The sequence below is a fragment of the Pleurodeles waltl genome, chromosome 3_1 (assembly GCF_031143425.1).
Source record: "Pleurodeles waltl isolate 20211129_DDA chromosome 3_1, aPleWal1.hap1.20221129, whole genome shotgun sequence".
Classification (NCBI taxonomy): Eukaryota; Metazoa; Chordata; class Amphibia; order Caudata; family Salamandridae; genus Pleurodeles; species Pleurodeles waltl.
Window position 1 is genome coordinate 95,856,937 of NC_090440.1, and position 26,088 is coordinate 95,883,024.

At 47.2% G+C, this 26,088-nt stretch overlaps 1 protein-coding gene across 7 annotated transcripts in view; it reads left to right on the forward strand.

The window, feature by feature from the left end:
• Window positions 1-26,088, forward strand: part of NAV2 (neuron navigator 2) — a 523,029-nt gene that overhangs the window by 135,723 nt on the left and 361,218 nt on the right. For all 7 annotated transcript variants that reach the window (XM_069221928.1, XM_069221926.1, XM_069221921.1 and 4 more), the window contains exon 3: window positions 8,605-8,657. In XM_069221928.1, coding sequence (XP_069078029.1) covers window positions 8,605-8,657 — 53 coding nt within the window. The remainder of the gene's footprint in view (window positions 1-8,604; window positions 8,658-26,088) is intronic.

The following is a 26,088-nucleotide window of genomic DNA, read 5'->3' on the forward strand; positions in this document are numbered from 1 at the left end:
TTAAAAGATATTCCAGGTAGGGCGTCCCACGAGGTCTGCATGAGCAGTCTTATCAAGGGTGAAAAAAAGAGACGAAGATCTGGGGCAGGCTTTTAGGCACATGGTGAAGAAATATATTGGACCAGTTCTGTACTCCATGCCACTAGTGCAGGGGTTCCGGGAAGATCCAGGATAACCCTGCTTTTGAAAATGTGTCCCCCTCACTATTTTATCTGGATGTAAAGAAAATCTAGCCTGTGTTCCTCCCTCCTGGACCTAAGCTGGACCCCATAATCTAACACCTTAGAGAATGCAGGCACGCCATTCCTGGCATTGTTGTAGAACAGGTTGTCATAAAACACAATATATTCAGAGAAAGCTCAATAGTAACGCAAGGATAGTCAAAAAGAAGAAAAAAAACGAACATCCGTGCATAAGACAACCTCCCAGCACCGGTGACGAGAAAGAACTAGAATGTGAGAGCAAAGAAACAACTGGAAACTTAGTAGAATGTAGGGTATTGTGGCAGAGAGGGAAATAAACAGGTTAGTGGCACAGATGGGCCTGTACTAGGCCACATCAACTCTGGGCCACTGCACAGGGTGCCTACCCTAGGTGGCACCAGAAAGGCCCTACAAGCACCAAAAGTGCCCACACAAGGGGGTGCAGTGGTAAATGCACTTTGGCCTGGGTAACATAAATCCATGCATAACCTCTCTGTTGATATGTCCTGGTCTTCTGGTAGCGTCTGGAGTCTCTGAACATGTTTATGTTGCTCATGTTAAAACCGTCTTTTGTGTGCCTCATCACGGCTTCTAACTTCAGAGTTTTTCCCAGCACCTTTATGTATGAATGTCTTACTTCAGCTCGGTGTAGTGTGCAGTGGTGATGAGTGACATTTAAATGCAGTAGGGTGTAATCTTTGGCTCTAAGTCTAGTATGGGAGCCTGACTTTTCAGTGGGTTTGAGGGGGTCTCACTCACTCTTACTCGGTCTCACTCTGACTCACTTACTTAGCCTCACTCATTCTCAGTTAATCTAACTCAGTCCCACTCAATATCATTCATCCTCACTCAGCCCCATTCCTCTCACTCAATCAATCTCACCATGACTCACCTATCACTGAAACTCACTCTGCTTCCCCTAGTCTCACACAGTCTCACTTGTTTGGACTTAGACCCACTCATTCTCACTCGCTCATTCTCTGACTCACTCCGTCTCAGTCAGTCTGAATTAGTACCACTCTTCTTCACTCATTCTCTCTTAATCAGTAATACTCTCATTCATTCATTCTCACTGACTCACCTAGTCTGAATCATTTTCACTAAGTTACACACATTCAGACTTGCTCTGACAAACGCAGTACCACTGATTCTCAGTCTGTCTCATTCTGACTGTGACTCACTAAGCTTACACACAGTAACACTCAGTCATTCTCTCTCACAGCTACACTCACTGTCTTTCTTCATCACAGTTGCACTCTGTCATTCTCCCTTGCTCACTATCATTCATTCACACTCATAGTCACTCTTCCTCTCATTCACTGTCACCCACTAACTCCCTCCACTAATTCTCTCACTTTCACTTACACACACACCTCACATGCTCGTGCTGTCTCTCACAGACACACTCATACCCACAAACACACACACTTACCCATATGCACAGGACACAACATTTAAAGTGCATTACTTACCTTGCTGCAGGTCTAGTTTGAAAGATTGCTCTGTTCAGCTTCTGGGCGCTGGGGCATGAAACTGAAACCTCAATCCTGAGCAGTCACAGATATAAGGTTTTAGCCTCTGCTCGTAAACTGGGAAAGGGTGGGGTGACAGGGTAATTGGCGTGTAACAATGGACACTCCTGGGCTTAAGCCTACAGCACCCTTGTCTACCTTTAGCTGTGATGCCCAGCACATCACACATGGGGGAGGCACAGTGGTGTGCCAGGGATGGAATTTCTTCAGGCCAGGTGATCACCCTCTAAAGGTTGGTGCAGGCGCCTTTGTTACCTGAAGGGCGGCGTGGTATGCAGCCCATTAGGAAGAGCCGCCACTGATTATGACTGGGCATGTTACAGGAAATTACATTTTACTCTCCATCTGGAAGGTGCCCTTGTTTGTAGGGCGGCCTTCAGACAACTCATGTTTATACAGCAACCCTCCGCCCATAAACGACGGGTGAGGCGTCGGTGAACCAGCCCCCAATAGCTTTGCTCCTCTTTAGGACAGTGCTCCAGGTGCTTGATGTAAGGGTGGGCGCTCTTCATCGGCGCCCCCCGGCTGCACGCGCAAGTCTTGATGTCTCGCGAGAGTTCCTTCTGGGCGTCTGTAGAAACTCGCGGTATTCCATGGGCGTCAGGTGCCGTGGCTGCCCTCCTGGGGTTAATATTTGCCCTTTCCCTCAGTCCTCAGTACGTTCCTGAGTATCTGCTGCCTCAATGTATTCTTCCATTCCTAGTGATAGGAGAGTTTCCACTTCAGAGTCCACAAACGCCTTTCCTGAAACACTCTGCCTTCAAAAGGAATTCTTATCCAATCGTGTCAAGATCCGGATTTCTGCCCCTCTATTATCCACATCAGTCTTTCAAATATTGGTTTAAAAAGCAAGAGCTTAAATATCTCCTTATCCAATGTAATTTCCCTGTGTGACTCCTGAGCTGGCCACATGCATTAGGCATGCCTTGTTTCTCGTGGTACCTCATTTGGCCTATGTGCTCTGTTATCATTTTGGTCCATGTTCATGATCAGAGTTTTTATATAGTGTTTTTATTTCCACTGTTGATAACCGTGTGTATATATACACACACGCCTCCTTGTTTTGTTGTACTCTACTGTTGGATTCTTTCTTGATTTGTGTTACCTGCGACCTAAAATCGTGTTATGAGCAGAAGAACTTACCCTTCACAAAGTTTTTTGTTTTGTTTGTTTTTGTAACTAATCTCTTTATTTTGATGATATATTACAACTCCCACTCTATGAAACCAGCCTCAGTTGTGCAGGTCCCTGTCTGCCTTTTGTTCAGAACGCGGGCTTCGGCACCAGGCATCCTGGCAGGGCAACTGCAACAAGACATTTCTGATGCTGCCAGCCAATCGGATCGCCTGGATCATAGAAGCAGATCCTAATTCTTTGTGAAGACTGTGCAAATTAACGATCCAGGTATCTCCAACATTAACTAATCGAAGCCTGGCCAAAACGATCTTGTGACACAGATATGTCAACAACTACTGGTTAGACTGACACCAAACCAAGGAGAAGTACTGCTCTTAGTACAGGTCTGGCTTCGTGCCATGTTTGGGGCAGTCCTGTTCAGTGTATTTTTTTGCTACAGTGGAGAGCAAAGATTCCTCTGGGAGTTAAAATGAAGAAAAAACTTTTATGAATCCTCCCTAAATCCTCCAACGCTTATTGCCCTCCTCACCCGCAAGGTGGAGCAGCTTAAAACATAGGGGGTCATTCTGACCCCCGCCGGCGGCGGAAGCCGCCCGCCTGGCGGGAACCGCCAGAAGACCGTACTGCGGTCAAAAGATCGCGGCGGTCATTCTGACTTTCCCGCTGGGCTGGCGGGCGACCGCCAAAAGGCCGCCCGCCCAGCGGGAAAGCACCAGCAACGAGGAAGCCGGCTCCGAATGGAGCCGGCGGAGTTGCTGGTGTGCGACGGGTGCAGTTGCACCCGTCGTGATTTTCAGTGTCTGCTAGGCAGACACTGAAAATCAATGTGGGGCCCTGTTAGGGGGCCCCTGCAGTGCCCATGCCACTGGCATGGGCACTGCAGGGGCCCCCAGGGGCCCCACGACACCCGTTCCCGCCAGCCAGGTTCTGGCGGTGAAAACCGCCAGAACCAGGCTGGCGGGAAGGGGGTCGGAATCCCCATGGCGGCGCTGCTTGCAGCGCCGCCGTGGAGGATTCACAGGGGCAGGGGAAAACCGGCGGGAAACCGCCGGTTTCCCTTTTCTGACCGCGGCTTTACCGCCGCGGTCAGAATTGCCCTTGATGCACCGCCAGCCTGTTGGCGGTGCATCCTCCAACCCCGGCCCTGGCGGTCCATGACTGCCAGGGTCGGAATCACCCCCATAGTGTTGTGAAGAGAGGAACTTTACGGGCTATTGTGGTCTCTGCTGCTATTGTAAAGAAACAGACCGGGCAGGTCAGGGTAGTTTACGGTACTGTTGTGAAGCATGGGACGGGGCACGCTAGGGTAGTCTCCTGTCCTAAAGTCAGTCTTGAGGACAGGCAGGCTTGGGTGGTCCTTGGCACTATAGTCAATTGCGAAACCAGTCAGTCTAGGGTGGTCCCTGGTACTATGGTCAATAGTGAGGCAGGCACTCAGGCTAGGGTGGACCCTGGTACTGGTGTCAATAGTGAGGCAGGCACTCAGGCTAGGGTGGTCCCTGGTACTGGTGTCAATAGTGAAGTAGTCACTCAGGCTAGGGTGGTCCCTGGTACTGGTGTCAATAGTGAGACAGTCAGTCTAGGGTGGTCCCTGGTACTATTGTCAATAGTGAGGCAGGCACTCAGGCTAGGGTGGTCCCTGGTACTGTTGTCAATAGTGAAGTAGTCACTCAGGCTAGGGTGGTCTCTGGTACTGGTGTCAATAGTGAGACAGGCAGGCTGGGGTGGTCTCTGGTACTGTTGTCAATAGTGAGGCAGGCACTCAGGCTAGGGTGGTCCTTGGCACTGTAGTCAATTGCAAAACCAGTCAGTCTAAGGTGGTCCCTGGTACTATTGTCAATAGTGAGACAGGCACTCAGGCTAGGGTGGTCTCTGGTACTGGTGTCAATAGTGAGACAGGCAGGCTGGGGTGGTCTCTGGTACTGTTGTCAATAGTGAGGCAGGCACTCAGGCTAGGGTGGTCCTTGGCACTGTAGTCAATTGCAAAACCAGTCAGTCTAAGGTGGTCCCTGGTACTATTGTCAATAGTGAGACAGGCACTCAGGCTAGGGTGGTCTCTGGTACTGTTGTCAATAGTGAGACAGGCAGGCTGGGGTGGTCTCTGGTACTGTTGGCAATAGTGAGGCAGGCACTCCGGCTACGATAGTCCCTGGTACTGTTCTCATTAGTGTGGCAGGCACTCAGGCTAGGGTGGTCCCTGGTACTGTTCTCATTAGTGTGGCAGGCACTCAGGCTATGGTGGTCCCTGGTACTGTTCTCAGTAGTGAGGCAGGCACTCCAGCTAGGGTGGTCCCTGGTACTGTTCTCATTAGTGTGGCAGGCACTCCAGCTAGGGTGGTCCCTGGTACTGTTCTCATTAGTGTGGCAGGCACTCAGGCTAGGGTGGTCCCTGGTACTGTTCTCAGTAGTGAGGCAGGCACTCCAGCTAGGGTGGTCCCTGGTACTGTTCTCATTACTGTGGCAGGCACTCCAGCTAGGGTGGTCCCTGGTACTGTTCTCAGTAGTGAGGCAGGCACTCCAGCTAGGGTGGTCCCTGGTACTGTTCTCATTAGTGTGGCAGGCACTCAGGCTAGGGTGGTCCCTGGTACTGTTCTCAGTAGTGAGGCAGGCACTCCAGCTAGGGTGGTCCCTGGTACTGTTCTCATTAGTGTGGCAGGCACTCCAGCTAGGGTGGTCCCTGGTACTGTTCTCATTAGTGTGGCAGGCACTCAGGCTAGGGTGGTCTCTGGTACTGTTCTCAGTAGCAGTGGCGTAGCGTGGGTTGTCAGCACCCGGGGCAAGGCAAGTAATTTGCGCCCCCTAAGAGCTGCGAGTGCGAGCGCGCCCCCCCCCCCCCAGATGTTGCGCCCGGTGCGGCCGGCCCCCCCTGCACCCCCCACGCTACGCCACTGCTCAGTAGTGAGGCAGGTACTCCGGCTAGGGTGGTCCCTGGTACTGTTCTCAATAGTGAGGCAGGCCCCCCGTCTAGGTTGATCTCTGGTACTGGTGTCAATAGTGAGGCAGGCACTCAGGCTAGGGTGGTCCCTGGTACTGTTCTCATTAGTGAAGCAGGCACTCAGGCTAGGGTGGTCCCTGGTACTGTTCTCATTAGTGAAGCAGGCACTCAGGCTAGGGTGGTCCCTGGTACTGTTCTCAGTAGTGAGTCAGACACTCAGGCTAGGGCGGTCCCTGGTACTTTTCTCAGTAGTGTGGGAGGCACTCAGGCTAGGGTGGTCCCTGGTACCGTTCTCATTAGTGTGGCGGGCACTCAGGCTAGGGTGGTCCCTGGTACTGTTCTTAGTAGTGAGGCAGGCACTCAGGCTAGGGTGGTCCCTGGTACTGTTCTCAATAGTGAGGCAGGCACTCAGGCTAGGGTGGTCCCTGGTACTGTTCTCATTAGTGTGGCAGGCACTCCGGCTAGGGTGGTCCCTGGTACTGTTCTCATTAGTGTGGCAGGCACTCAGGCTAGGGTGGTCCCTGGTACTGTTCTCATCAGTGAGGCAGGCACTCAGGCTACGGTGGTCCCTGGTACTGTTCTCAGTAGTGAGGCAGGCAGGCTGGGGTGGACCCTGGCACTATTGAAAGTGTGAGAACAGGCTGGCGGATGGTCCCTGGTAACATTGTCATGCGTGGGACCAGACAGCCCTTTGGGGGTGGAGGGGGGTGGTCTCCTAAGTGCAATGACACAATCGCAGGTTTTTGGTTCAAGTGCTAGATCAAACCTCGTTAAGCTGACAAACACCGCCGGCTTTCATCCCCCCCGCTGCGGGGCTGGTTGTAGCGCTATGAAGTGTGTTGACTCAGAGAAGTAGGTCTTCGAAAGGACAAACACAGCCGGCCTCTCCCAGCAGCGCCGTCACCAGTGTAAAAGTTTACTCAGAAGGAGCAATGCACGTCCTTGGTGGAGGGGCTTTTCGTGGCAGCAATGTGTCGGCATTACAGCCGTAGCGGGGAAAACAGTCGATGAGAAGATGGAGACGGTCGGTGCCAAGCGCATAGGAGAGGTAAGGAGGTGTCACCTGAGGGCATCTCCCTGGGCACATCTGCTCACTAGGACTGGCCTTAATCCTGGTGCACGATGTGTGGCACTTTAAAGGCAAGTCATGGGAACTGCCAGGAGAGACAAGATCAGCCTGTCCTGGCTCGGGGGCACCACATGTTTATTCCCCACAACGCCCTGGGTGCCACTGTCTTCGGCGGGTATTTTATTGGGCTTGTGTACCGTGCTTGCATGCTCACAGTGTTGCCAAGTTGGTGCCAAATGCTAGCAAAGCCCATTTTCCCTAGCGCTTCGAGCCGCCTTGACATTATCATATGTGCTATTCTGTGAACCTGATGTTTCAGCTCTGCATATTGGCTACATATAGATGTACACAATGGTTACATTTGAACCAGTCGACTTCTTTGACAAACAAGGGATGCCATTGATAATGCAAACATCGGTTTTCTCTAACAGTATATCAAGGGGGTTTATCATATTTCTCAGCAGTTACACTTTCAGCATATATTGAGGAAACAGTGCCCAGGATCACACAGGTGCGTGAGTTGGTGTAGCCGTGATCGGACTTCTGGTGTTCGTTCCTGATCAACAACTGTAAAATGTCCCCACTAGGCCTCCTTTCCCGTGTGGGAGGATTGAAAGGAGGTTTTAATGTATAAACAATGAGGCGGAGACCTGTAAGTGACCGAGGGCAGCCACAGAACACCGAGTCGTCTCCCTTAGCGGGTGGAGTTATAGGTGTCAGCCCAGAGTAAACGAATAAACTTTATTTGCGTGCTTGTTAAAATCTCTGCAAAATATAATTAGAAACTTAGACTTCTCTAAAACTCATTCTGTCGTAAAACCATCGTAAGTCATAACGTTCATATAATAAAGTGTTACAAGTTATGATATACACACACACACACACACACACACATGTTCCGTAAAAGTGAATGGACATTCCTGTAAACAATATCTGTCAACAAGTAAACATGAGGCCCAACTCTTGTATCAACTCGTCATTTAATTTATTCAATTTAAAGTTACAGCAAATTCCTCCCCTGGCGCGTTTCATCTTTGTACGAAACCTTGTTCACAGTTGGGTGGATTCGCAATTAGTGGCAGTCATGTGCTTTTAAATCCGGGCGGACACGTACGTGACTGCAGGTAAATTCCTCCATTTACCACAATGCATCTAAAAGTAATCCGTAATCCTTCAAGTCCAAAGTGTCCATTTATATCTCAGCTAAATAGCGTTTCACTAATGCAGACAAATCTAAGATATTCTCAGAGTCTCTCTAACATGCTATAGCCACATAATATATATATATATACAGCTATAGCATAAATACATTTTAATCATTAAAACAGGTTTCAAGCAAAAAGTGCATTCTATATGTCAGGTGGCAACCAAGAGGTAAGTACAACAGTTGTGTCCTGTAAATGGAGGGAGGGCAGAATGCCTTTACCCTTTCGTGGTCTCTGGTGGTGTCCAGTGATGTCTGGGGGCACCACGGCTGACAAGGTTGGTTTCCTTGCATACCAGGCCCAGTTGTCCCCTGGTGGTGTGCGCCCCTGGCGCAGCTGTCCCTGCGGGGACGGTGGAAGGCGTCTTCCCACGGCTATCCCGGTGCACCCTCGGCGCCTCGCTCCTTTGCACTCCCTGGGCCGGCACTGGAATGAGCCAAGGGCAGGAATCCAGCTCGTAAGTGCATGATTTAAGTGCTGCCATCGGACCCGCCCTGCCTTACACGCTCTCTTTATCTTTCAGCCAACGAGCGGATTGAAGACATTAATGGGTGTCCGAAGAGCCGATCACAAATGGTGAGTCTGTGGTGCCCTGCACCTTGTGCTTTCTGTCACTTTCACTAATGGTGAGTCTGTGGTGCCCTGCACCTTGTGCTTTCTGACACTTTCACTAATGGTGAGTCTGTGGTGCCCTGCACCTTGTGTTTTCTGACACTTTCACTAATGGTGAGTCTGTGGTGCCCTGCACCTTGTGCTTTCTGTCACTTTCACAAGTGGTGAGTCTGTGGTGCCCTGCACCTTGTGTGTTCTGTCACTTTCACTAATGGTGAGTCTGTGGTGCCCTGCACCTTGTGCTTTCTGACACTTTCACAAGTGGTGAGTCTGTGGTGCCCTGCACCTTGTGCTTTCTGTCACTTTCACAAGTGGTGAGTCTGTGGTGCCCTGCACCTTGTGTTTTCTGTCACTTTCACAAGTGGTGAGTTTCTGGATCACTGTATCTTGAGTATTCTGTGACTTTTATAAGCTTTTTCTGTCACTTTTACAAATAGTGAGTTTTTGGAGCCCTGGTGCCTTGTGCTTTCAATCACTTTTAGAAATGGTCAGTTTTTGGTGCCAGAGTACCTTGTGTTTTCTGTTACTTTCACAAATAGGGAGTTTTTGGAGCCCTGGCACTTTGTGTATCTGTTACCTTTGCAAGTGTACTCTGTCACTTTCACAAATAGGGAGTTTTTGGAGCCCTGGCACTTTGTGTATTTGTGACCTTTACAAGTGTACTCTGTCACTTTCACAAATAGGGAATTTTTGGAGCCCTGGCACTTTATGTATCTGTGACCTCTATGGTATTCTGTCACTTACACAAATAGTGAGTTTTTGGAGCCCAGGCGCCTTGTGCTTTTTATTACTTTCACAAAAGGTTAGTTTTTGTGCCAGAGAACCCGGTGTTTCATGTAACTTTTACAAATGGTGAGTTTTTGGTGTCCTAGTACCGTCCCTATTCTTTTGAGTTTACATAGGATGAATAGTTGCTAACTTGGCACTTTGAGTTTTTGAAAACTATTTGATGTATTTACTACCATGTGTACTTTAATAAATGGTGATTAATTGGCATCCTGGTAGCTTGTGTATTCTGTCACTTCACATATTGAGAGTATTTGATGCCTTTACTACCATTTGTACTTTAATAAATGGTGAGTTTTTCATGCCCTGGCTCTTGTGTATTCCGCCACATGTGCAAACAGTGAGTATTGTTCCACTGTATGGTTCCCTGGCCCTGATATATGCTGTCACTCTCACACTTAGCACCTTTTTTAATGTTTCCAGGCACTGCGCCTAGTGTGTTTCTTTCATAAAAGTACTGACACCATGCCTATTCTGAAACTTTCACAAATGGTGTTTTTTTTATTGCTCTGTCTTCTTGTTTGTGCTGTCACTTTCACTAATGGTGAGTGTTTGGTCCTCTCGCACTGTACCTGTTCCGTAACTTTAACATATTGTGAGTTTTCTGTGCTCTGGCACTGTGCGTGTTTTGTTTCTTTCACAGTTGGTGACTTAATATTGCCCATCATCAGCGCCTACTCTGTTCCTTTCACCGTAGTCGGTTACTCACCCCGGCACCTTACCTTTTGTGCCATTCACATATCCACGTGACGGAGGCGGTCTGTGGACATGGGCGGCCTTGGGCAGCTGGACGCTGGAGGCTTTTGTCTAATTTTGGGTTTTAAGTTATATTATTTTTTTAGAAATACATTGTATTCAGCTATTAAACAGCGGCAGCGCCTCCGTTAGGGCGGAGGAACGTCGCCTCCCCCACCAGAAGCAGCCGCTGCAAATCCTTTAACAAATGAAATGATAATAAACAGTTTATTATCATTTCATTTGTTAAAGGGGTGGGGCATTGGGGATGACAAGAATATGAGGGGAGTGCACTGTGCGCTCCCCTCAGTGCGCGCGTATGTTTGGCCGGCCGGCTCGGGCCGGCCAAACACACATGCACAGTAGGTTCTCTCCAGCCCAGCAACACAGTTGCCGGGCTGGAGAGAGCCTGCACAGGCTCCCAGTCTGCCTGGGAGCGCCCTGACTTGGTGCTCCCAGCCAATCCTGATGCTGCTCTGAGCAGCGTCAGGATTGGCTGCAGGGCAGGCTGGGAGCCTCGGAGGAGCTGCACAGCGTGGTGTTGCACGCTGGTAAGTTTTCATTTTTTTAAATTAAGTTCTACCCTCACCCGCCCTGCATGAGGGCAGCGAGCCGCAACTACTATTATATACAGTTGTTATATAGGACATAAAGTAAGCAAACAAAGTATAAGACAGTGGCCCCTTTTCATTTATCCTATGTGATTTCCATTTGTTTAAACAGTCACGTTGTGTCAAACGGCTTGACGTACATTGCAGACAGTCCAGCCTAACTTATACACCCTCTGCAATAAAAGCGTGGTGTGTGCTGTTTTAAAAAATTGCTAGTAAAGCATGACGTGTGTTGCTTAGATATTCTAGCATGATGTGTGCTGCTTAGACGCACGAGGTGATGAATACTGCTTAGACCCTCTGCAAGCAAAGCGTAATGTGTGCTACTGAGACCTGTGCTAGCAAAGCGTAATGTGTGCTGCTCAGACCCTCTGCAAGCAAAATATTGGTGCTGTTTAGACCGCCTGCAAGCAAAGCGTAATGTGTGCTGCTGAGACCTGTGCAAGCAAAGTGGAATGTGTGCTGCTGAGATCCTCTGCTAGCAAAGTGTAATGTGTGCTGCTGAGATCCTCTGCTAGCAAAATGTTTTGTACTGTTTAGACCTCCTGCAAGCAAACCGTGCTATCTTATGGTTAAACCCTCTGCATTTAAAGCGTAATGTGTGCTGCTCAGACCCTCTGCAAACAAACCGTGATATGTGCAAAGCATTATGGGTGCTGCTTAGACTGCGGAAGTAAAGTGTTCTGTGTGCTTCACCATCCCACAGAACACTTCCTGTGATCAGTGTGGCTCTCTGCCTCATGTGCTTTCCGTCCATGAAAACACCTACCACGCTTCCTGTTGCTCTCTTCCTTGTGTGCTTCTTCACCCTGCTAATCCCCATCCCATACTCCATGTTGCTTTCCCCATCACATGATTCTTCCCCGGAAATCCTCTGCCTTCTCGCTCAGTGTTGCCATGGCCCTCATGTACTTCCCTACGCTCTGTGTTGCTCTCTCCCTTGGGTGCTTCTTGCCCTGTAAACTTTCCTCTCCAATGCTCTGTGGTGCTCTATTCCTTGTGTGCTTCTCTCCTCACGAGAAATGCTCCTCACGTTTGTGCTGCTCTCTCACTTGTGTGCTTCCCACTACATTGCATTAGGTAGTGTTTCAAATGGAAATACAACATGGTCTCTCAAACAACTTGTTTCCTACTAAAAGGTGCCAGAACTTTCCCACTTAAACTTTTCCAGCCCTGCTGAGAAGTGCTGGTCTTCTCCATCTTCATTTAAAGAAATGCAGGTTACTGGACAGTGGAAGTGGAGCCCACTCCCGCCAAAGACATCTGTTTAGTTTGTGCCTTTCTTTACGCATGTGCCAGATATACTGGTCTCCATCCACGGTGATAAGGGAACTATGGGCCTGATCCTAAAGGAGGGGGTTACTCCATCACAAATGTTACGGATATCCCGTCCGCCGCATTACGATCCCATTGTAGCCTATAGAGATTGTGACGGAGCGACCCCTCCGCCAGGATCTAAATCAGGCCTTATATTTGCAGTGGGACCGGAAATTGAAATGGGATTCACATTCATGGCTTCAGAAAGTTGACTCCAGTACAAAAACATGCATCCAAAAAGTATGTGTTGTGCATGCAGCTTAGAGCAACCCTTGCCCCTTTTTGTGCGACCTCTACTGATCTAACCTCCCCAAGATGGTGTATGCACTTGATCTCTTTTGACAGAATATAAAATACAAAGATACACTAGGGTAGTAGGGGTGAATGAAACCGCACTTCTAGGCAGTACAACAATGGTTATTAACAGGTATATGAGATAAAGCAAAGTCTGGTGCAGCTTGGCCCCATGCCCTACTACCCAGAAGGCACAATCACGGGTATCCAAGTACCCAAGGACAAAATTGAAACAAATTGGCCACAGCACACAGAATATATTGTCCAATCATGTGGTGAGGATAAGGGATCCCTGGTGGTGCGTTGAAGGTTTTGAAGAAGTATGAGGTAAAGAGAAAATCTTGAGTCTTGTTATTAGATGGTGTCTTTAATTGTGGAAATTAGCAATCATGATGTCATCAAAGATATACAGCCAACACGTGTTTCGTCACACAAGTGACTTCATCAATGCTGGGCCGTCCGGCCAGAGTAGTAGATAGTGGGCAGTTAACTTTACCTCATACTTCTTCAAAACCTTCAACGCACCACCAGGGATCCCTTATCCTCACCACATGATTGGACAATATATTCTGTGTGCTGTGGCCAATTTGTTTCTCTTTTGACAGAACATGAGTCCATTCAGTCCACACTAAGAGCAAGACTATAGAAACGTTGTACACAGAGAGAGGAAACCTCAGAGAGGTAGCAGGTACACGCCACCACCACCCCCGCCTCCACCGCTAATATTTATTGTACAGAAATAGGAGACTTGACATACACAGACAACGCCAGACTCTTAACAGTGTGCCCAAGTGTTGATATGTGTTGTACAAGAGATTTAATACATACATAGGCACCAGAAGCTCCAGTATACATACCGTGTAAAGAGACAGGTGACCATAGTGATGTAACACATACATACCAGAGACACGTTTTGTACAGAGAGAGGAGACCATAGAGGCTTGGTGCATACAGAGACCACACTAACTCCCTAAGTTCCCCTTTACGGAGACCGAGAGGTAGCGAGAAATGGGTTGTTTGTACTGGATGTGATGAGATCCTCCAAGTACTCTGGATAGGGATCCTGGTCTGAAGTCGACCTCGCTCTAAAATACTTGTGCACTTTTAGGCATCCCTTGGATGTCTGCCCATTTATGTACAGTGCTCTGGTGCCATCGGAGGCATGGTTTGCACAATGTAAACCCGCTTCAATAAATACAGAATTAACTGTATCATGAGTTTCATAGAGTTTAGCATGGAGTACTAAGTAGGCTACTCGTAGAGCTACTAAACTTTTTTTTTTTTTTTTCAATCCTAGTAAAAGACAAATTTCCCCCACCGTGGCTTAGAGCCAGCAGGGGTAGGTTGCCTCCACCATCTCCCCATGGCTACAGCGGAGGGGGCCCTCCGTCTTGTTTGCTGTAGCCAACTTATGGAAACATCAGGATAACTAGCAGTGGACCAGACATTTCAAGATTAACTTTCAGCAAATGTAAAATTATATGTGGATTGGGTTCAATGAACGAGACGCAGCGATTGACACAGACAAAAATGACTTCAAAAATATAAAACTGTTAAAAAATATGCACTTTTCAGAGTCTTTTGGTCCTGATTCGTAGAACTAAATCCCTGCATTTTTTATTTATTGACGTTATAATTCTTTTTTCTGTTACATTAACTGTGAAACTAGGTTCATCATTATGTATCAGTATCAGGGTTCCAAGAAATAGGGGTGCCCAGTTTTTCTTACCATATAACCTTTGTTATTCAGTAATTCCTCGAGTAATGTGACACAAGAACCATCTTTAGGGTCCCTTAAAGGTGCTTCTGCTCGTAAACTATTTTTTCTTCTCCGAGGTGACGGAAAGTTGCTTTGGTCTTGCACAGAATTATTTTAGAAGTTTGAGTTTTCAGATGTTTGAGATTACTGTATTCCACGCCTTTTATTATAAGGCCGCAAAAACAAAGTCGTATGTTGGAAATCTCCTTGTAAATCTAGAGCAAGTGGCCGGGTGCCAAAATAAACCCTTCCAAATGTGCTAGTGTTTTGTAAAATGAAAGGTTAGCTCTTCATACCACGTCCTGTTTGCACAGACCAGAGTAGTTTCTTTTATTACACACGCTTTGTTACTGATACCTGCGTATCCATAATCCCATGGAACCCACACTTATCCACTGCTCTTTGTGTGGTGTGGGGGCCACCTTTACAATGCGAGTCCTACGTGGGCTTCTGGGGCAGTGGGAGCAGGGCCTGTTGAAGGCTTTTTGGCGCATGGCGCAAAGGTTGTTTTTTTGTGAGCCGATCACACAAAAAACCAATAGTGTTACATCTTAAGTGTATACTTTGGCAGTGGCCACAGGGACTTGATTGAGCAAAATTGTTGGGAAGCAAGTTTACCCCAATTTTTTTTTAAGTATGGTAAGGGAAATCACATATTTCCGTTTAACTACAGAGCCAAGAGGGGCCGAGTAGCGAGAGGGTGGAGTTTCTCGAACGGTAGTGGATCTCTACTGATCAGCGTTGGTCCTGGGGAAACGTGTAGTGTGGGTTGCGTTCCTCGAAATCCTCTGAGGTGGGGTGACCAGCATAGCTCCAAGAGTGCCAAATCCATGCTATGTATCAAGTAATCCACATAGGTAGATTTATATACCACTTAAATTGTCAGTGGTTATCTTGAAAATTATGCTTGTTACAAGCCCTTCTAGATGCACCTTGGAGAACCATGTTCCAGCACATTACACAAATTTGATGGTAGATATGAATGAATCTCTGCCTGAAAATAGACTGAGACCACCAGCTAACTTGGCTGTAAGAAGCCCCGACCCTCACTTGCGATACAGGCGTCCCTTTAATTTGACAGAAAGTCCTTCCACCCACCCGTAAGTAAGAAACTTGCTATAACCCATTTGTAAGAAAGTTGTAACATCAAAATGCAGTAAGGACCCACTACCTTCCCAAATACACATCTACTCTCCACCTGTCACAAAAATCCTGATACCCACCTTTGAAAATCCGACCACGCATACAGGGAGTGCAGAATTATTAGGCAAGTAGTATTTTTGAGGATTAATTTTATTATTGAACAACAACCATGTTCTCAATGAACCCAAAAAACTCATTAATATCAAAGCTGAATATTTTTGGAAGTAGTTTGTAGTTTGTTTTTAGTTTTAGCTATGTTAGGGGGATATCTGTGTGTGCAGGTGACTATTACTGTGCATAATTATTAGGCAACTTAACAAAAAAAAATATATACCCATTTCAATTATTTATTATTACCAGTGAAACCAATATAACATCTCAACATTCACAAATATACATTTCTGACATTCAAAAACAAAACAAAAACAAATCAGTGACCAATATAGCCACCTTTCTTTGCAAGGACACTCAAAAGCCTGCCATCCATGGATTCTGTCAGTGTTTTGATCTGTTCACCATCAACATTGCGTGCAGCAGCAACCACAGCCTCCCAGACACTGTTCAGAGAGGTGTACTGTTTTCCCTCCTTGTAAATCTCACATTTGATGATGGACCACAGGTTCTCAATGGGGTTCAGATCAGGTGAACAAGGAGGCCATGTCATTAGATTTCCTTCTTTTATACCCTTTCTTGCCAGCCACGCTGTGGAGTACTTGGACGCGTGTGATGGAGCATTGTCCTGCATGAAAATCATGTTTTTCTTGAAGGATGCAGACTTCTTCCTGTACCACTGCTTGAAGAAGGTGTCTTCCAGGAACTGGCAGTAGGACTGGGAGTTGAGCTTGACTCCATCCTCAACCCGAAAAGGCCCCACAAGCTCATCTTTGATGATACCAGCCCAAACCAGTACTCCACCTCCACCTTGCTGGCGTCTGAGTCGGACTGGAGCTCTCTGCCCTTTACCAATCCAGCCACGGGCCCATCCATCTGGCCCATCAAGACTCACTCTCATTTCATCAGTCCATAAAACCTTAGAAAAATCAGTCTTGAGATATTTCTTGGCCCAGTCTTGACGTTTCAGCTTGTGTGTCTTGTTCAGTGGTGGTCGTCTTTCAGCCTTTCTTACCTTGGCCATGTCTCTGAGTATTGCACACCTTGTGCTTTTGGGCACTCCAGTGATGTTGCAGCTCTGAAATATGGCCAAACTGGTGGCAAGTGGCATCGTGGCAGCTGCACGCTTGACTTTTCTCAGTTCATGGGCAGTTATTTTGCGCCTTGGTTTTTCCACACGCTTCTTGCGACCCTGTTGACTATTTTGAATGAAACGCTTGATTGTTCGATGATCACGCTTCAGAAGCTTTGCAATTTTAAGAGTGCTGCATCCCTCTGCAAGATATCTCACTATTTTTGACTTTTCTGAGCCTGTCAAGTCCTTCTTTTGACCCATTTTGCCAAAGGAAAGGAAATTGCCTAATAATTATGCACACCTGATATAGGGTGTTGATGTCATTAGACCACACCCCTTCTCATTACAGAGATGCACATCACCTAATATGCTTAATTGGTAGTAGGCTTTCGAGCCTATACAGCTTGGAGTAAGACAACATGCATAAAGAGGATGATGTGGTCAAAATACTCATTTGCCTAATAATTCTGCACTCCCTGTATGTAAGAAACGCTCCCATATGTAGGAGATCCCTGGTACCCATTTGCAGTGCTGTTCTGCCATTTAAAATGTAAAACCCACCTATCGCCCATCTTTAATAAAATGCCTCAAACCTCCTCAATACCGGCCTACCGCTCTCTTTCAGAAAGTTTGCTGCAACTCTCCTGTAAGAAAGTTCTACCATTCAGCTGAGGAATAGCTACCAACCATCTGATAGGTAATCAAACCTACCACCTACCTGCAACACAAGCCAAACAGCCACCTGTGAAAAAATCCTGCAACCCACCTCCAAGGGTGGATGGCAGGTTGGCGTTAAGTTGGACCTCAAAAATATTTAAAGAACCCACTCCAAGTTATTCAGACTGCTTGTGTTTATCATCTCTCTTCTCTTCCTAACCTGCTCATTGATCTTCCTGTGGCACGCAACTTGGTCGGTTACCTTTCTACTCCCAGTTTTGGCTACAATTTTTAAATGCCATCATTGTTTGGCTCTTCGTTATCTCTATTTTATTGCCTCATTTCATACTCCTCATACTCTGGCGTTCACCTGTAAAGGGCCATGAGTCCACCTATAAGAAGTCCTCCCATCTGTAATGGATTTCTAGCAGTCGTCGGTATTGAAGGGCTGCCGTAAGAAGCCCTAGCGCGTCACTCCTGTTGGCCTACACAATGGCGAGACCTTGATATTGCTTAGTTGTCTCTTTGGAATATTCTCAGAGAGTAACCACCACCATCCTTTGCAGCTCTGCGCCCTGGTGACCGGCTTTGCCTTTAAGAATGACCCACAGGCTGACCGGTTCCTCCATGCTGAGCCCCCTAGTATTAATGCTGCACTTTGGTCATGGGTTCCTTGGTGCCATTGTCTCTGTTCTTGCCCGTACTCCTAGGTACCCTATATAGAATTTTAGATGAGCAACAGCGAATTACAAGGATGTTTTTTTTCTTTTTGCCGAGGAGGTCTCAGTGACATCAAATTGAAAACAGCTGATGGCTCAAGTTGTCTGTGATGCTGTTAAGAACCCAGAGATTAAAAACTTCTCTGTAATTTTAATTTTTACCCTTCCATAATTTTAAGTCATGCATGGCCACCAAATCATCTTTCTCCTGCTTTCAACTGCTACGCAGGGACAGAGGAGTAATAGAGGAGCCATACATAACATGTCCGCTCCTCCTTGACCCCCCCCCAAAAAAAATCTAGCCTCCTACAGCCCACCCCAATTGTTCTCTGTCCCTTTCCTTTATTCCCAAAGCAGCGCTCACTGCTCTACGGGGCTGGACTGAGGTTGACAGAGAACCCAGCCAGAGGAGCCTGGAATTATTTTATGAAAGTGGTTCCCAACCTGTGGTCCGGGGACCCCTGGGGGTCCGCAAAGCCGCCTCAGGGGATCCACGACTGCTTAGAAAATTAAATGATATTAACAGATTAGGTCCCCAGCTTTCAGTAATGACTCAGTGGGGGGTCCCTGGATTCCAAGTAAGATTCAGTGGGGGTCCCCGGGCTCCAGTAATGATAAAGTGGGGGTCCACAGAAGTCAAAAGGTTGGGAATCACTCTTTTATGACGTATGGGATGCGGCCCTATGAGGAGCCTGCACTCCAGAGACACTTTATAGGTACTTCTCTCTTAAGGGCACCCTGTACTCACCCTGCACCTGCCCCTCCATTATACACACACCTGGGGATGGAGACTTGCAGTCCTGTAGTCCAGGCTACAAGAACCAACGTGTGATCCATGTACCTTTTCGGCTTCCAGGGGCTATCTTCCATGGCTTCATCGGCTTCGCCCTCTCCTGGTCCCAGCATGCATCTTAGGCTGAAGCTCTTATCGAGACACCACAAACACATCCTCTGTCTTACTAGGATTACGCCGCAGCTCCCCTTCCTATCTGCCCTCCAAGCAATCTGTTCAACCACTGCCTTACCTTCTCTCTCTTGTAGGTTGTAGTGTGCCCTTTCTGTTCACCAGCTGTCACCCTCCCTCTCTGCGTTATCTAATGTCTGATAAAGGCCCAATCTTTTCTCTTCAATCTTCTCGCTTCTCTTTTTTATGTGATGTGTACCTGTGGTCTGTGGCTGGGGACCTGTTACACTCTACATAGGTAACTAACCCTATAAAGGTCCTCAAAACATCCTGCAACACACACTTGAAAGGCTCATACGTTTCTTCACTTATGGCTATATGTATGTATGTATGTATGTATTGGTATTTGTAAAGCACAAACCTACCTGTGATCCAAGGAGCACCCTACGTAGCTGATCAGTGCCTTGGTCCTGGGGGGGGGGTATACAAGTCTGTGTCCGCGTGAGGGAGAGGGGTAGAAGTTTCTAATGCTGGAGCGGGGGTCGGAGGAACTTTGCGACGGGCAACGTTGTACCTTACCTTACAAAGAAAAGCACATCTCTGGGCATTCATCCTGCCCCTCAAGTCCACCAGGATCCACACACGAAAGCCACGGAATGATTATACTGTATAGTTCTAAAGACCACGTATAGCTGGAAACGGGTACTACGAAAGGAGGCCTGTCTGTCTAGGACAGGGGTGTCCGGCGTGGGCCTAGAAGGGCTGGTTCTGTGTCAGATTTTCAGGATAAACCCTCATTATGTTAGAGAGTTCCACTCATATTAATTGGATGTAATCTTAGATCATGTGGTTATTCTAAAAATGTGCCCTCCTGGACATTTGTTGCTGCAGATGATGTTTACACAAGAGTCTGCGCTGTCATTTGAATACATCTGTATTTATAGAACCACATTATGCTTCATTCAAATGTCTTGGCCAGGGTGAAAGAGATGAGGTGTTGTAATACAGTGAGGGAGCTCTTTGCCATGCATAACCTGGGCGAGCGGCGCGGATTGTGAGACTCTCCTGGTGTTCACCATCTGTGTAAGTAAGTGCATTCAACTCTATTTCTAGGGTACTGGAGTACCGCTAGCATTTTTTTTAAAACCGCTTGTAGTTTTGCCGTTTGTTACTCTGTAAATAACAGTTACGCCATTAGCCAACTCAGCAGTAGGCATTCTCAATTTTTTCGTTTGCTTTTTCTAAACAGGAAGTTTTTTAAAGGTAATATGATTTATCAGGTGATTTCTAATATATAAAGATCACATCAATTTTCGTATAACTTTTAAATTGTGCGCTGAAAACCAAGACCCACCTGAGTTGGGTTAATAGAATTAAAAAATTAAACTTTCTATTTGTAAAATTCTCGATTATGAATGTTCTAATTTACTACTTGCTTAAGAAGTAGTTTTTGAATTTCAAAAATGCTTACAGCACCAGCTTTCAGGGGTGGAATTTATTAAGAATTTGACTTGTAATGTCTTTCCTGCTGCTGTGGACCAGGAGAGAAGTGAAACAACACTTCATCTCTGCTTAGCATTACAGATTACAATCTTTCTTACTTATTACCGAACAACAGCCAAGAACTTGAACTGCGGCCCACTATGTCTGTCCTTGCTTTGAGGATATGTAATGATTAACAAAGAAATATATACAAGAATAACTCCAATATACCAGACACTTCAAAAGCAGTTCTAATGGATAAAGTAAAAATATTGATTCATTAAAATATTTTAGTTCCCAGTAACAGTTTGGGCCATTACTTGTAATACTGAATTATGATGCTAGTTCACAATTGAATCGAAACACAGTATGTTATAGAGAATACTTTACTGAATATATAGTATGCAACCTACAGAATTCTGTCAGTGCTGTCTGGTGTAAGTAGATTTATGATTTTACACTTGGCTTTTTCTTTCTTCTGATGAAGTTTTATATCTTCGTGTTGGTCGGTTGGCGTTCATTATCCCATACCTTGTGGTAGCTTCTGTTTTCAGTGCCCTGACGATTGCTGGTCATGACAATCTAAACTTTTTTCATTGACTTTACCATCTGCTTTCAATGCAGGTTTATTTGTATTTTGCAAGACACATACAGGCGCTGAAAATTGAGAATTGTGGGATTCTCATTGTCGTATCATTACCACGTTCGCACGGTGTTGGGTTATACGCAAGCAGGCGTGGTTTGAGTATATTTTTCAGGCCTGCCTAGTGAAACCTTTGCCAAGGACATCTTTGAATGAAAGAGAATATGAAGATGCAAGGATTTTGTTTAATAAGCTTGGCAGAGTTACATGAAAAAAGTTGCAACGGTTGCAGAATTTTTACACTGTCACACATGAGTGAAATTCAAAACTTTGGATACAATTTAAGACACAAGAGGTAAACTTGCAGAGAACAGTTCTCCAAACAAGTCGCCACTGTGCATAAAATTGTTTACAAAGGATGCATTTGTGAAGAAGAAATCGACATACAATTTAAAGGGAAAACCTGCACGGAGCGAGAGAATACTTAAGCCGGGTACCAGAAACTTTACAAACCTTTGCCTGTTGACATTTTCAGACCTGTTTAAATCTAGTTGGACTTGTGGCAGTTAGAAAGAAGAAATGCAACACTCGGGCTGTGTTCTGCGGAGGCTGTGGGTGGGCCTCCTAGTTTGGGATTTGTGTCCAAGTTGATCTAAAAAAATAAGCGCGAAGAAAAGTCAGTTTGCTGTTGATGGGGAGCACGAGAGGGGATTGGAAGGGCTTCAGAGGCGAGTCCGTTAAAACCGTTGCCAGTGCAGGCAGGCTTGGCAGCGGGTAGGCCTCTGGGCTGGCATGTGTCTGTTTGAGGAACATGCTGTTCGCCGGGGGTGCTCTGGAGGGGAATACAGCGCGCTGCTTTACAACGAACATAGCGCATAGAGCGGCGCGTTGCAAGCCGGGACATACGCGCCAACTTTTTAAATCAGGCACGTGGAAGTTTAAAAAAAAAAAAAAAAAAGTCGGTTGGTGGGGGTACTTACCCCACTGACGTCTGTTGGAGCAGAGGCAATTTCAGGCAAGAGACAAGTAAAATAAAATAATTTTTGGCTTCCCACACCGGGAGTCTCCCGCCTGCTTCGGGTCTCCTGGCATGTGTAAACGTGGATAGACGGAGACAACTACTCAGGAGAAGAGACCGTATTGGTTGACAGCCCGTCTGATACTGACAGTCTACAACACACACAGGCGCACACACTCATCTAGACACAACCAAAGAACCGCCCAAAGGTGCACACAGCTTCATCGTAAACATCAGGTACACTGAGTGAGGCACCAGCTGTCAAGGCTGTTGGGGGCATTCTACCTCTTAAAACAAGAATTGCCAAAGACAATAGGTCTCGTCTATGTGAGAGCTATTGGCTTTGTCAATGCCCCTTAGCCATATTGTACAACAGCGTGGCTGCTGTTCAGCATGGCTAAAATGGAGTGTTGTGGGCTAGAGGAAAGTGGAGTAGAGTGGCGTAAACAATAGCGTAGAAGTGAGTGGCATAGGGTAGAGTGGCTAGATGACAGTGTAACATAGCGTGGCATGGAGTACATTGGTGTAGAGTGCAGTGGTATATAGTAGATTGTTAAGGAGTGCAGTGGCGTAGAGTAGTATAGAGTAAAAGATTATGTGGAGTGGCATAGAGTAGAGTGGGGTGGAGTAGACTGGAGTAACGTAGTGTAGTGTAAAGTGGCATAAAGTACAGTGGTTTGGAGTGGAGTGGCATCATATGGCATAGAGTGGCATCAAGTACAGTGGCGCAGAATAGGGGTGTAGAGTGGCAGAGTAGGGTGGCATAGAGTAGGGTGGAGTAGCCTGGCATTGAGAACAGTGGCGTGGGCTAGAGTGGAATGGTGTAGAGTGGCATTGTGTGTAGTGGAGTGGTGAAGATGTGGAATGTCGTAGAGTGGAGTGACCTGGATTGGCGCAGGGTAGGATAGAGTACAGTGGCATGGGGTACAGTAGACTGGAGTGGAGTAGAGTGGAATGAAGTGACATAGAGTAGAATAGCATAGATTGGCAAAGTGGATTGGCGTAGCGTGGAGTGGCGTACCGTAGTACAGTTGTAGGTGAAAGTAGCTAAAGCGTCAATAGATGCGCCAGATATGGTGAAAGAAACATAAATAAGAAACTTTATGCCTGTGTTAAAAGTATGAAAGCGCATTGCATGTCCCAGATTAACTCTAAAATGCTCATAAAATATACAAAGACGAGGGAGAACACATGTACTTGGTCCCTGCACCAGGGACGAGCTAACACAAGAAAGTAAGGGAAGCCTACTGGAGCTAAGTGTGAGAAAGTAGCCTCTTTCTAGCCTTGTTACCCCCACTTTTGGCCTGTTTGTGAGTATATGTCATGGTGTTTTCACTGTATCACTGGGATCCTGATAGCCAGGGCCCAGTGCTCATAGTGAAAACCCTATGTTGTCAGTATGTTTGTTATGTGTCACTGGGACCCTGCTAGCCAGGGCCCCAGTGCTCATAGTGGAAACCCTATGTTGTCAGTGTGTTTGATATGTGTCACTGGGACCCTGCTAGCCAGGACCCCAGTGCTCATAAGTTGTGGCCTATATGTGTTCCCTGTGGGATGCCTAACTGTCTCACTGAGGCTCTGCTAACCAGAACCTCAGTGGTTATGCTCGCTCTGCTTTCCAAGTTTGTCACTAACAGGCTAGTGACTAAATTTACCAATTCACATTGGCATACTGGTACACCCATATAATTCCCTAGTATATGGGACTGAGGTACCCAGGGTATTGGGGTTCCAGGAGATCCCTATGGGCTGCAGCATTTCTTTTGCCACCCATAGAGAGCTCTGACAATTTTTACACAGGCCTGCCAGTGCAACCTGAGTGAAATAACGTCCACGTTATTTCACAGCCATTTACCACTGCACTTAAGTAACTTATAAGTCACCTATATGTCTAACATTCACCTGGTGAAGGTTGGGTGCAAAGTTACTTAGTGTGTGGTCACCCTGGCACTAGCCAAGGTGCCCCCACATCGTTCAGGGCAAATTCCCCGGACTTTGTGAGTGCGGGGACACCATTACACACGTGCACTATACATAGGTCACTACCTATGTATAGCGTCACAATGGTAACTCCGAACATGGCCATGTAACATGTCTAAGATCATGGAATTGTCACCCCAATATCATTCTGGTATTGGGGGGACAATTCCATGATCCCCTGGGTCTCTAGCACAGTACCTGGGTACTGCCAAACTGCCTTTCCGGGGTCTCCACTGCAGCTGCTGCCAACCCCTCAGACAGGTTTCTGCCCTCCTGGGGTCCAGGCAGCCCTGGCCCAGGAAGGCAGAACAAATGACTTCCTCTGAGAGAGGGTGTAACACCCTCTCCCTTTGGAAATAGGTGTGAGGGCTGGGGAGGAGTAGCCTCCCCCAGCCTCTGGAAATGCTTTGATGGGCACAGATGGTGCCCATCTCTGCATAAGCCAGTCTACACCGGCTCAGGGATCCCCCAGCCCTGCTCTGGCGTGAAACTGGACAAAGGAAAGGGGAGTGACCACTCCCCTGACCTGCACCTCCCAGGGGAGGTGCCCAGAGCTCCTCCAGTGTGTCCCAGACCTCTGCCATCTTGGAAACAGAGGTGTTGGGGGCACACTGGACTGCTCTGAGTGGCCAGTGGCAGCAGGTGACGTCAGAGGCTCCTTCTGATAGGCACTTACCTCTCTTGGTAGCCAATCCTCCTTCCTAGGTAGCCAAACCTCCTTTTCTGGCTATTTAGGGTCTCTGCTTTGGGGAATTATTTAGATAACGAATGCAAGAGCTCACCAGAGTTCCTCTGCATCTCCCTCTTCACCTTCTGCCAAAGGATCGACCGCTGACTGCTCAGGACGCCTGCAAAACCGCAACAAAGTAGCAAGATGACTACTAGCAACCTTGTATCGCCTCATCCTGCCGCTTTCTCGACTGTTTCCAGGTGGTGCCTCCTCCCTGCACCAGGAGCTCTGAAGAAATCTCCAGTGGGTCGACGGAATCTTTCCCCTGCTAATGCAGGCACCAAAAGACTGCATCACTGGTCCTCAGGGTCCCCTCTCAGCCTGACGAGCGTGATCCCTGGAACTCAGCAACTCTGTCCAAGTGACTCCCACAGTCCAGTGACTCTTCAGTCCAAGTTTGGTGGAGGTAAGTCCTTGCCTCCCCATGCTAGACTGCATTGCTGGGTACTGCATGATTTGCAGCTGCTCCGGCTCCTGTACACTCTTCCAGGATTTCCTTCGTGCATAGCCAAGCCTGGGTCCCCGACACTTTATCCTGCAGTGCACAACCTTCTGAGTTGTCCTCCGGCGTCGTGGGACTCCCTTTTGTGACTTCACGTGGACTCCGGTTCACTTTCCTTCCAAGTGCCTGTTCAGGTACTTCTGCGGGTGCTGTGCCTGCTTCTGTGAGGGCTCCCTGAGTTGCTGGGCGCCCCCTCTGTCTCCTCCTCCAAGTGGCGACATCCTGGTCCCTCCTGGGCCACAGCAGCACCCAAAAACCTCTACTGTGACCCTTGCAGCTAGCAAGGCTTGTTTGCAGTCTTTCTGCGTGGGAACACCTCTGCAAGCTTCATCGCAACGTGGGACATCCGCCTTCCAAAGGAGAAGTCCCTAGCTCTCTTCTTTCTTGCAGAACTCCAAGCTTCTTCCATCCAGTGGCAGCTTCCTTGCACCCTCAGCTGGCATTTCCTGGGCTCCTGCCCACTCTTGACACTGTTGCGACTATTGGACTTGGTCCCCTTGTCTTACAGGTACTCAGGTCCGGAAATCCACTGTTGTTGCATTGTTGGTGTTTGTTCTTCCTGCAGAATCCCCCTATCACGACTTCTGTGCTCTCTGGGGGTAGTAGGTGCACTTTACACCTACCTTTCAGGGTCTTGGGGTGGGCTATTTTTCTAACCCTCACTGTTTTCTTACAGTCCCAGCGACCCTCTACAAGCACGTATGGGTTTGGGGTCCATTCGTGGTTCTCATTCCACTTTTGGAGTATATGGTTTGTGTTGCCCCTATACCTATGTGCTCCTATTGCAATCTACTGTAATTCTACATTATTTGCATTACTTTTCTCGCTATTACTTACCTAATTTTGGTTTGTGTACATATATCTTGTGTATATAACTTATCCTCATACTGAGGGTACTCACTGATATACTTTTGGCATATTGTCATTAAAATAAAGTACCTTTATTTTTAGTAACTCTGTGTATTGTGTTTTCTTACGATATTGTGCAT